This window comes from Polypterus senegalus, chromosome 7, assembly GCF_016835505.1.
Source record: "Polypterus senegalus isolate Bchr_013 chromosome 7, ASM1683550v1, whole genome shotgun sequence".
Classification (NCBI taxonomy): domain Eukaryota; kingdom Metazoa; phylum Chordata; class Cladistia; order Polypteriformes; family Polypteridae; genus Polypterus; species Polypterus senegalus.
The window spans coordinates 9138555-9151657 of record NC_053160.1 but is presented as its reverse complement, the minus strand read 5'-3'; the positions used below and the strand labels follow the sequence as shown (position 1 = coordinate 9151657).

The 13103-nt window shown below is 41.9% G+C and overlaps 1 protein-coding gene across 1 annotated transcript in view; it reads right to left on the bottom strand.

The window, feature by feature from the left end:
* cntln (centlein, centrosomal protein) overlaps positions 1–13103 on the bottom strand; it is a 503405-nt gene that overhangs the window by 40246 nt on the left and 450056 nt on the right. Inside the window, exon 26 of the mRNA XM_039758210.1 lies at positions 3245–3322. Coding sequence (XP_039614144.1) covers positions 3245–3322 — 78 coding nt within the window. The remainder of the gene's footprint in view (positions 1–3244; positions 3323–13103) is intronic.

The following is a 13103-nucleotide window of genomic DNA, read 5'->3' as shown; positions in this document are numbered from 1 at the left end:
ACGTCATGTTCCAACTTGAACACACTGCGTGCACACTGACGCTTGCATTGCCTAATAGAAAGATGGATGAAAAAAAGCACCACAAATACTTTTGTACAGTGATCCCTCGCTATCTCGCGCTTCGACTTTTGCGGCTTCACTCTATCGCGGATTTTAAATGTAAGCATATCTAAATATATATCACGGATTTTTCGCTGGTTCGCGGATTTCTGCGGATAGTGGGTCTTTTAATTTAAAGTACATGCTTCCTCAGTTTGTTTGCCCAGTTGATTTCATACAAGGGACGCTATTGGCAGATGGCTTAGAAGCTACCCAATCAGAGCACGTATTACGTATTAAATAAAACTCCTCAATGATATACGATGTGCCTGAGCGGTGCTTGATTGTTTGCTTTTCTCGTTCTCTCTCACTCTCTCTGACATGCTCTGCGCCTGACGGAGGGGTGTGAGCAGAGGGGCTGTTTGCACAGAGGCTGTTTGCCTAGAAGATACGGACGCTCCTCTAAAAAATGCTGAAAGACTACCTTCACATTGCTCGCTTCTTTGCGGCTGCTTTATCGCGGTGCTCGGCATACTTAAAACCCCAACAGCCCTATTGATTTTTTGATTGTTTGCTTTTCTCTCGCACTCTCTCTCTGACATTCTCTGCTCCTGACACACATTCCTTTAAAGAGAAGATATGTTTGTATTCTTTTAATTGTGAGAAAGAACTGTCATCTCTGTCTTGTCATGGAGCACAGTTTAAACTTTTGACTAAAGGGTGTTATTTCATGTCTAGAGGGCTCTAATAATGTTAACAGGGTGGGAGAGTTTATAAGGGCTTAAAATATAATAAAATAAATATACAAACATATGGTTTCTACTTCGCGGATTTTCACCTATCGCGGGGGGTTCTGGGACGCAACCCCCGCCATCGAGGAGGGATTACTGTACTTCAGCATTTAACTCTGATGATTTGCTTCACCGCATTGAACCATTCAAACATGTAGAATCGGCAAAGAGGTTTGCTGTCACATGTTGATAGTAAACACAGATTCTAACGTCACGTTCCAACTTGCATTGCCTATTCGAGAGATGGATGAAGAAAAGCACCACAAATACTTCTGTACGTCAGCATTGAACCATTCATTAAACATTGACGCCTGCACACTGATCCTGTTGGGAGCTGCAGTGCGCCACCCAAATTTTTGCTGGTACTACACTCTTGCATGCATTGAGCCAATTTTTGGTGATGTGCTCAGAGGATGCTTTACGACGACGCTGGGAACACGTGGCACCAATGATGCATGAGCAGAAGTGTTCTGAACGGCAAATATACAACGGCCCTAAGACTAACCAGAGGGGCGTGCTGCTCATGCGGAGAGGATCCCCTAGTCTGTCCAAATGAAGGATATCCATTTAGGAATCCAGCTGTAACGATGACTCCAGGCCATTCATTAAACATCGACGCCTACACACCGATCATGTTGAGAGTTGCAATGCATCACCCAAATTTTAGCTGGTAATACACTCGCACACGCATTGAGCCAATTTTTGGTGATGTGCTCAGAGGATGCTTTACGACGACGCTGGGAACACGTGGCACCAATGATGCATGCGCAGAAGAGTTCGGTTCGACAAGTATAAACTGACCCTCAGACTAACCAGAGGCCCTTGCTGTTCATGTGGAGAGGCTCCCCTAGTCGGCCAGAATGAAGGACATCCATTTAGGAATCCAGTTGTAACGATGACTCCAAACTCTTCCTTACCTAAATATTTTCTGCAATGAACACAGACCTTTATTGCTTGCATGTTATCATCTCCTCCACTATAAAAACTTTCTGCAGCAGACAGCTGTTAAAATGATGACACAAGGGGTAGACTGCATACTTTGAAACTGAAAAGTAGCTTTCTAAATGCCTTATGTCAAACCTCTCCAAGGTTTATGCCCACTTTTAGAAAGTTCCACACATACACTAAACATGCCAAAGCCTTGCACTCCTGACAAAGAGCGTGATTTTAATCTTTGAAATAAAAAAAACAAAACACCAGTACAACTTGAGTTAATGTCTGCCGTCACTGAACGCCTATAAAGAAACATGCTGTGTAAAGCAGAAACTCCGTTCAGACGCTCCCCTTCAAGGCAGAGAGGAGTTTGGTACTGCTACACACAGAGAAGCAGAATCTCACCTGCCAATAAACTGCCCTTGATCACATACAAGAGGGGCACCGTCCCCACAGACGCCGAGTTTATTAAGAAAAGAAAAAAAAAATACTTGAAAGAAAAGAAAAAGTATCACACAGGTCACAGCGGCAGTCTCAATGGACTCCTCTGGGATTAGAGTTAGTCTCAGCCTTGTCATCCACTGAGCAGCTTTCCACTCTGCCCAGAAAATGTCGATAAGAATATGTTTGAGGGGGTCTCTAGTGGACATTTTTTCATTCTTTCTGCATCGACAGGATGCCAAATCAATATTTAGTTCCCACTAACAAGCAGCTCTTGGTCTCAGTAGAAAATATTGCACAGAATACAGGACGGCGGTGCAGCTAACAGCTGTCCGGCTGCAAGGAAAACATGAATTGACAGGAAACAGGTCTGTGGATAAAGGTCACCAAAATCTGTGAAGCACTCCTCAGGTGTCCTGTGTAGAAATGCCGCGTGCCAGGCCTTCACATAACAAAGAGTTGCAGTATTCCCATCCCCAATAAAAAATACAATAGCATTCTTATTTATTCTTTCGATATCAAACATGTCTCTAATCACTGAATACGGACAGTCGGTTTGTTCTCCAAGCGCTCGGCAATTCAGGTTTCAAATACTGCATTTGAAAAAATAAAAAATTACAGAGTAAGAGCACAACTCATATAAATAAATGGAGGGCTTAGTAAGTAAATACATAGTGTATATTTATCGGCTTATTGTCAGCTAGTGGCTTTTCAAATGGAGTTCATAACATATCCGTTTCAAGTATTTGTTATGGGTGCCTTGTTGTTATTATAATTATTATTCTTATTATCATCATCATTATTATTTTTTTTTGATGGGTAAAACGAGCAGAGGCTTACTAAAGATTCTTCTTCAAGAGACAAATTAGTGGCACTCGTATGTTTACACGCATATACATGCGCCGCGACGCTAATGACAACCACATATTTTATTCTCCGAGGACTGCGTGCCTATGGGATTTGTGAATTAATCTGTAGCAATGATTTGGTAATGCACAGGGTAAATGAGAAAAAGAAAAAAAAGCAATTAAACGTTGTACCTGTCCTTCGAGGATCCGCGCCACATTATCCATCCATTCTTGTTGTTTTCTTCTCGCTGCCGCACTTTCACTAGGCTCCTACACACATGAAAGGCAAAAAGATTTTCGTGTTAAAAACAGGGGGAGAGCAGGCAAAAGAAATCTGAGCAGAGACAACGTATGCACACTTCACATCACAGATAAAGTCATGAAATTAAAATGCATTTTTGTTTGAAAGAAGAAGTGTCTATAACTTGTGGCCCACCAGGCCGGCAGCGCACAGACACGTGTGAGACACAAGTTCAAGGCACACCAGGTTCATTTTTTCTTTTCCCTTGTGGGTTACGCCTTCCCCGTTCCTCACATTTCATGCACAAGCACAGCACAAGTCTCTTTCTTCACTCTGTTCCTTCTCCTCCTTCACTCCTCAGGTCAAGCTTTGTCGCTCCTCCTCCCGACTCTGGCTCTCCGAGCAGTGGCTGCTGCCTCCTTTTATAACACCCTGGAAGTGCTCCAGGTGTTTGATTACTCGTTTCCGGCAGCACTTCTGGATGTGGTGGAAGAACTGTCCATAAGGGTTCAGCAGCTCCTGCTGCAGCACCCCCTGGTGGCGCCTGCGAATCCCAACAGGGCTGCACCACACTCCAACTCCCATGAAGCCCTGCGGAAGTCTGAGGCACCGCTGTTACTCAGGGGAGTTGCCATTTAGCGTCTCGGGGGAGGTAACGCTCTGGCCACGCTTGTTACCCGGTCCTCCCAGCATGGGACAAGAGCCCTGGCCGCACGCTACAAACTCAAATCAACTTCTTTGTACCACTGTGATAATAAAATAAAAGACTCAAAGGAACACAAAATGAAGTATAAAAATAACAATAATAATACAAAAAAAACACTGAATAATGCAAAATCAAACGAGCATCAATACAAACAAAGCCTATGTGCGTCACTAGGCCCTAATTAGCACAGGTTAGCCATTAACAACTCCACTTATCGCCCTTAGTGTTAAGTTTACCCCCGCCGGAAAAATGAGCCAAAAATTTGGAATTTTTTCCAAAAACAAAAATGTTATTACATGTGACAGAAATGTACCAAAATGTCGACATAACTACGTTAAGAAAGGCACGTCTAGTGTCCACTGCTGTACTGATGCAAATTTAGTACACGTCCTTTGTGAGATACGTGCGTCACCAACACACTAGTCTCACTGAATCCAGACGTTTGATACTCAAGTCTAAAGACAACCAGGAGTGAATTGTGCCTAAAAGTGGGTGGGATCAATTAGACGGCTCATATTTCTAAACCAATCCAATGCCTCATGAGGGCGGGGCTCAAAGTAGGGGCGGGGATTTAGAACTGCAAAGATCAGAGGTGTTCTTGTTAACCTGGGCTGACAGACAGCAAGCTTCCGTTTATGATGTACAGTCGAAAAATCTCCTGAAAAAAACAAATTAGACATAGAAATGCGCGTTACGTGTACAGAGAGCATATTACATGTTTTAACTGTAGCATCAGATAATGCATTGCCATTCGACAGCATCAATGAACGAGTGGTAGATGTGAACGACGTGTTGTCGCGGGTGCCATGTGCGCTCTCTGTCGTTTAGTGTTACGACGATAGTGTTGGAGTCGATGTAACTTTGAAAGAATTGTCAGCTATGCTTTTGAAAATATGAACTGCAAAATATGCATCGGAAGTAAAGGGTGCATCACACTCTGTCAAAAGGACCGCTGTTAACTAGCTTCATATGCTTATTAGTGGAAACAGCCTGGTCTCCAATAGCCACTCAACTCAACAAAGACACTGCTTAGACATGGCCAAGAGGTTCATTTATCATTCAACCAGAAATATGTACGATTGTTGTTGCCAGACATGGTGGTTCCAGCTGCCAACCTGGGATTTTCACACATGATAGTGAACAAATTTTACAGAGACAGGAAAACGTCTAGTGAGCAGCTGAGCCATGGGTAGAAACACCACGGTAATGAGAAACATCAGAAAAGAATGGACAAACCTGTTCAAGGCCACAAAATCCCAAATTACTTAACAGCCCTTTGTAATTTTTTTGCACAAGGACCCTAAATCACATAGGTTACAACCAGGAGTGGAGTCAGTAAAAATGTATCGATTCTGACTGACTGTTAATTTCAGTGTATGGTGTTAAAATTTCCAATTTCACATATACAGTGATACCTTGAGATACAAGTGCCCCAACGTACAAGTTTTTTTTTTTGATATGAGCCGTCACTAGGTCGATTTATTGCCTTGAGTTAAGAGCCAAAGTTCGAAATATGAGCCATCAAAGAGCTAGTCACCACACATTCTGAGAAACTGACGACTGAGGAGTTGACGGAACTACAGACGCAGCAACATACGGAGGTTCTGCAGGAGATCGGTATCGCGGAGGAGGTTATCTCTTCAAGTGAGAGTGAAGGAAGGAAGTGTTTGCAATGTGGGAAAAAGTGTTGAACTTTAAAAAAAAGAAACACCCTGAAAAAGTTGCAACCTATCGTGCTGTTACGCTATTTAATGGCACTTGCCTAACACTTGACTTTATTGAAAAGAAACCCCGAAAAAGTTGCAACTGATCGTGCAGCGGCGCTATTTAATGACACTCGCCTAACTCATTTCAGAAACATTCTAAAGGGGAGGACTAAACAAAACTCCTTGGACAGGTTTCTATTGAAACGCCCTGCGAATGAAAGTGACGAAAGGGTGGCAGAAAAGAAAAAAAATAGTGACGAAGAAAATTAAGTTAAGCAAAAGTGAAATGAAAGAAAAAAAATTACAATACGCTAATCGGCTTCACCGACATCTGCTTATTTCTTTAGATTCTCTTTTATGTATTAGGTTTTATTTTGTTTGTGTATAATATTTGTTCATTATAAATACATTTTTCTTATGTTGAAAACATTTAACAAAAAATTGGGGTGGTTTTGTGGGGGCCAGCACGAATTAATCTCATTTAAATTAATTTCAATCGGGAAAATCGGGATTTGACTTTCGAGCTCAGTCACGGAACGAATTAAACTCGTATTTCAAGGTACCATTGTACTAATCCAATGAAACATTTTCTCTTATCAGGATACGTTCCAATTGCATTTTGCAAATGTATGGTAGTTTAAACCCAATGTACAAATTCACAATAGCAAACAAGAGTTTTAACAAAGTTGTCAGTTTTTGAACACACAACCGATAAGAAACATTACCGATGTTAGTGTATTGTAGAAGATGATGGTGAAAAGGTATGTAAATCAAAAATAGGAACTTTTACTGCTTCTGAAAAGAATGCACCTACAAGAATATTACGTTTAAAAAGACACTTGCAGCCTTTTCATCCAAAAGTGTTAGAAGATGTACCTGGCAATGATAAAATCCCCTGTATGCTTTCAATCAACACAGTAAATGTATTAGTCTAATTAGAAAGAGAGGAGTTGGAGTCAATGATACCATAAATTGAGGAGTCGGAGTTGGTGTTACCATAAACTGAGAACTCTGGGTCAGTGATACTAGGAATTGCGGAAGCTTTTATGTAACCGACTCCACAGGTCCGGTTACAACAACAGCATTTTCTGGTTTAATGAATCCTGTGGCGTCAATTTACCAGTCCATGCTGCCTTCTGCCAATGGTGTAGGCTGGTGGCTCCTTTTAATGGCAATTCATCATCATTTCAGTACTCAGGCCACTGACCATCCCTTTGTGGCCACAGTCAATGCTTTTCAAACAGGTAATGTGCCACGTGTGAGAGAAAATAAAGGCAATTAAGAGGCAAAGCAGTTATTTAAGGTTAATGTAGTTAATGTGTAAGCAGCATAAAGAGTTAAGTAAGCATATGAGGAAGCCACATGAAGGGTGGGTGAGCAACAAAGAAATAAAATGTCCTAAAAGGTCCAATTCCTTAAACCACCAGCTAATGTCACATACACAGACATTTCAAAGGAGAGTAAGAGGTTGACCTTAAGAAATGTTTAAGAAGGACAAAAATGTAGTGGAAGATTGACTTGCTATGGTGACTGCTGAAAACATCTTATGTCTTTTAACCAATCAGAATAAATGTAAGATGGGTATGTAAGCTAATGAACCAATCACAGTAAATGTCAGATGATATGTAAGCATTGATTCGGCACTATTATGTAAAATCAATTGTCTACAAATAAGCGTCTCTGTCTTTGTTCTAGAACCATTCCATTCACAGTGTATCCCTCTTCATGGAAAGAAATGAATGACGCCATGAACAAGCTTCCTCCTGCCTGGTTCTTTGGGTTGATTGATTATTTAATTACTCAAAGAGGTCCTAGTTGAGGACACATTTTCTTTCTTTTAAATATTTCCAATTTATTTCTTCCACACATCACCTCAAACATGACAGTAACAGTAACACACCCAGAGCTCAACGCAGTAGACTGCCTTTGGCAAGAGTCATGGCTTTGTGGCTGAAAAATCTGCAGGAATTACTGTATGTGATGGTATTGAGTCAGCATCTCTAAGAAATGTTTCCAGTATCTTGTTGAATCCGTGGCTCAAAAATTAATGCTGCTCTGGTGGCAGAAGGGGGGGCCATAGCTGATGATTAAGTTGATATTGAGTGTAAAATCTTGAGTAGCAGGTTATTAACATGAATAAATAATGAAATCATAAGGGAACAATAGGTCAGATACAGAATTAAATTAAATGTGTCCTTCATCTCATTAAAATACGAGAAGACAGAAGCTGATGTTACCCTGGGTTCACTTCCGCTTTATGTCTCAAAACTGTTAGTCGAAACGGAGTGCTTCCCTAAGAAATGCACCAGTTGTTTCTGACAGCCATCTGCGTAAGTTAGGTCAGTGATTAAACTTTAATAATAAATCCGAGTATTGTAACATTTCACAGCAGCTGTGTAATACAGGTGAGGGAGGAAACTGTTTTCTTGGTGCCCAGTGCCCCTGATGAAGATAGGAAGACAATAAAAAGGGAGTGATTGGCACAAAGCCCTATGTGAAAAGAATGGGCAAGACTCAGTAGAGAGAAGAGCTCGGCAATAAAATGTGTGCACACAGGGATGTGAAGAAATAAGTACAGGTAGTCCCCAGGTTATGGACATCCGACCTACGACTTACAAACGAAGCCGCAGCTGTGATGCATGCGCATCTGTAACTGGCGCGCCGTCATCTTCGGCCTGGGGACACTGCAAGCGGTGGCTGGACGGAGGCTAGAGGGGGGCGATTTCGGTGCTCGTGCAGTGTACTGTCCCTCGGGCGGCTCCCAGTGGCGAGCGGTTTCACTGCCCGCCCACTACACACGGCTGCCCCGTTCGTTCTCGGTGAGCGGCTGGTGATGCTGCAAGTGGTGACCTGGTTGTGGCTAAACGGAGGCCATTGAGGGTGAACAGAGAGGCGGGGGTGGCATTGTAGTGTGCCTCGGATGGCTGCCTCTTGAATGGGGGCAGTGGTGGGGGATTCACTACACGCCTTTGGCCGCACCCTGTTCGTTCTCGGACGCTGCAGGCAGCATACTGTAGGTGAGGTGCGCTGGTGATGAACAGCCCCTCGCCACCCCTATTCATTCTCAATAGCAAGCCTGCTTGCACTGTTACATACATAGCAGGAAGTTGTCTCTTGTCAGTACATCAGACGTGTTGACGAGGGGTGCCAGCCTGCTGTGATAGCTGTCCAGTGCTGTGCAGAAGAACTCATCTTAATCTTTTGTCTTCACCCTTCAACAATGTCTCTGAAACACAAATGTGATGCAAGTGCTGGTGATACAGTAAAGAAGAGAAAAACCATCACCATGGAAAATAAAGTAGAAATAATAAAAAGGTCAAAGAGAGGTGAAACTCCATTATTCATTGGAAGAGCACTTGGTTACAGTTGGTCAGCAATAGCATTTGTTGAAATAATGTACCTGTTCCGACTTACATACAAATTCAACTTAAGTACAAACCGACAGTCCCTATCTTGTACGTAACCCGGGGACTGCCTGTAACTGCAAGCAGTTTAATCATCTTAAACATACATTACTTAAATAGAGGAACATCTGAATGAACAAACATCTATTATCCTGTCCCATTTGAGGACAAGCTGGACTTGCTCTATTCAAATGTGAAAGCCTGAAAACCTGTGGCACATCTGGGCAGGTCTGACCACATCTTACTGCCACCGACAAGCCTGTTATCAGATGGCGGCAGCTCACTTATTACCCAAGACAGATGTTTTTATGTGTGTTTAGGTTGTTTATTTTATAATACTTATAAAAAAAATAGTATATATTAAAAAAAAAAAGTATAATACTCTCTTGAGCTTCTATAACTAAACATTTCACTGTACCCTTATATGTCTTAACATCTGAAGAACTGATGAAAGCTACATGCATCGCAACTTACGAGAAGTCTTGGCTTAAAAATGTTTAGTTATAAAGGAACATTTTGAAATATAATATACATCTCTCTATTGTATAAAAAAAATCCTTCGACGTGACGAGACTTTTTGGAAGGAACATTTTTTCAAGTCATGCGAGTCAAGACTTTTGCCTTGAGATTTTTTTCAAGTCCTGCCCTCCTCTCAAACATTTTCAAACAAGATCACAGTCCTCTCAACTCTCATTCGTGTGAATGCTTTTGTCAGACACACTTCCTGCGCTCTCAGCTCTCGTACATTTTCCTCACATTAAGTTCCCAATTAAAGAAGACATATTATGTCCAAATCTTACTGAAGAATTTCATTTCGAAGGGTTATCAACAGAAAAAATGAGTACATGCGCAATCGTAGCACCGAGAAACGAGGAAGTCAAACGAATTAACGCCAAAAATCTTGATTGGTTACACATCAAATTGGCTAAATGTGTCCAAAATGTCAAATGCAAATTAGTTAAGTGCGTATCAATAGACTGTGCTGAAACAATTGGTGGTGATCGTGCGGAAGATGAAAACATCAACTTACAATATCCCGAAGGATAACTGCAACCGTTAACAACGTCCAGTCTTACAATGCACAAATTAACGTAGAAAAAAGGATGTATCCAAGAAAGGTAATGTAGTACATCTTCCGCAGATAACATTACACAACAAAGGAGATCTTGATATGCCATTCGTATTAAAACGTTAAAAGTTTCCCGTTAGAATAGCTTTTGCAAAGACAAATAAATCTCGGAGCCAAACATTCGAAAAAGTCGTTTTATTTAATGGAGAGAAAGAAACGAAATTCAATCACGGGCACTTATACATTGTGTTGATGCAAATGTAACAACTCCCATGAAAATAAAAATCTGTTTAAATTGTACATCCGCAACCCCATACGCGAACAGTAGAACCGCAAAGAGGCTAGTGCATAGTGTAGGCCAGGGCGTTGGCATGTTAAGCGAGCAGGGGGCAAAGCCCCCCAGTATAATAAAAATATGTCTCACCAAACACTGCGTCACTCTCCCTTATCAGGGGGTTTGTGCTTTTCAGAGTGAAGATAAGCTTTAAGCCGCACACACCAGCTGTAAAGATCGTATATTTGACTTCCTGGTTGAAAACATGGATGGTACATTATTTATTTATTATTTGTCTGTAGATGTTCACTTTTGTATTTTTTGGGCACCTTTTGCTTTTATAAGTTGGTGCTGAATGCTATTGTGGCTCTAGCTGGTCATCTTTGCTGTCACCTCACTCGAGTGACACTGTCATGTGAGTTTTTCTTTAAACAAACCCTACGCCGCTCGTGGCTTACACTGACTGCAGGTTCAAAGCACATACAAGTCACACATGGATTGGACAAAAATCACCCATAGGTCTGCTCTTTGTTAACGCAGTGTAAGTAATAATCAAGATGACAATTTTAGGGATTCTATAAATATCAACCTGTTCTGACTCTCCAGAAGAGGACATTGTCTGGGAGGAAAAAAGAAGACATCTGGTCACCTGTTGATTGTTTTTTGAAAGTGATATTAATACATCAACTCTGAAAGAATGAATCTGTCATAAACATCCATCCATCCATTATCCAACCCGCTATATCCCAACCACAGGGTCACGGGGGTCTGCTGGAGCCAATCCCAGCCAACACAGGGTGCAAGGCAGGAAACAAACCCCCGGCAGGGCACCAGCCCACCGCAGGGCACACAAACACACACACACTAGGGACAATTTAGGACCACCAATGCACCTAACCTGCATGTCTTTGGACTGTGAGAGGAAACCCACGCAGACACGGGGAGAACATGAAGCGAACCTGGGTCTCCTAACTGTGAGGCAGCAGCGCTACCCACTGCGCCACCATGCCACCCCTGTCTTAAACAGACTTACTTTAATCTTTGTAATTTTTTTTTCCCCCTCACAGATTCTGCTGTTTAAAGAATCTGCTTAAGCTTTGTGCCCGATGCCAGTGCCTTTTAAAAGGGAAAGCAGGAATACTTTTAGGTGCAAAATGGAACCTTAGGGGGATAAGTTATAAGGACTAGACTAGAAATGGGATGAAATTTTGCTGGCTGGGATTGGAACAGAAAAATCAGTACCTGCAGACCTCTACTTCATTCCTTTGCTGCGGACTGAGATTTAGTAGAAAGGCTGCTCTGGTGGTTGCACTTTCCAGAAACGTGTGTTAAGATGCCATTGAACAAACAATTATTTCTGTGATCTAACAATGTCCTTGAAATATAACCATCAAACCTGATCCTTGATTTAATGCGGCTAACTAGTGCATTGATTGATTAATAATCCTTCAGAGACCTGCGGCCTGTAAACAAGTGTAGATCCAGGAGAGACTGGCTGTTGGCTTTTGGATCTCACACTGCCGCTATCTCCCACAGTTTACAATACCTTTTAAGAAACCAATCAACAAAAAGGAAGACAGACAAAGCATTGTTTGTGGATAAATAAACTGAAACATTTACAATGAAGGGTTCAGATTCACTAAATCAATAAAAAAGCACATAAAAAAACAAACACAATGAAAAGAAGTAAAGCTAATTTCAATGCTAAATATAAAAAGTTCCAGCTGCTTAGCCTCCTTTAAGGGTTTTAGATCTTCTTTTGTATAGTGGAGGAAAAAAAAAGAAAGAAAGATTTTTGTTGCAATTGACTGGCGTCCTGTGCAGAACTGCTGCCTGCCAGGTAGACTTTAGCCTTTGAGACCTTGACGTGAATTAGTTCATCCACACTACCTGGGAAATTATATATATATTTATATTGTGGCAGACGACTGGGGACCATGAGAAGGGAAGGGCCAGAAGAGGGGCAATATCTTCCCTGGGGCGCAAGAGGGCAGTCCCCCTGGATTACATTGGGGCCCACTATACCACATGCCATCGCCAGGGGGCACCTGGACAATCCCAGAGACCTTGTTGGCAGCACTTCTGCCACACCAGGAAGTGCTGCAGGAAGTTGATCCGGGCGCACCAGAAGCATATCCGGGTGCAACATAAAAGGGGCCACCACACTCCATTTCAGGGAGCCGGAGTTGGGAGGCAGAGGATGGAGCTTGTGAGTGGAGAAGTGAGGGTGGTGAAGAAGAAGAAAAGGAAAGTAAAGTAAAGAAAAGGGGCGAGTTATTGTGGCTATTTTGGTGCACTGTGTTGTGAGTAGGAGAACAGAAATAAACATGTGCTTTTGGACTTGGTGTCCTGTGTCTGTCTGTGCTCCAGGCAAACTCTTTCATAATATATATATATATACTGCGGTGGGTTGGCACCCTGTGTTGGCTGGGACTGGCTCCAGCAGACCCCCGTGACCCTGTATTCGGATTCAGCGGGTTAGAAAATGGATGGATGGATGGATATATATATATAAATATATATATATATATATATAATTTTATTTTTTCTTTTGTTTCCAGAAAGCAAAATAGTATACCATTAAGCAGATAAAATTGGCAAAACATGTATAACGAACAATTTCAAAATCCATCTTGAGAACAAAAAAAATC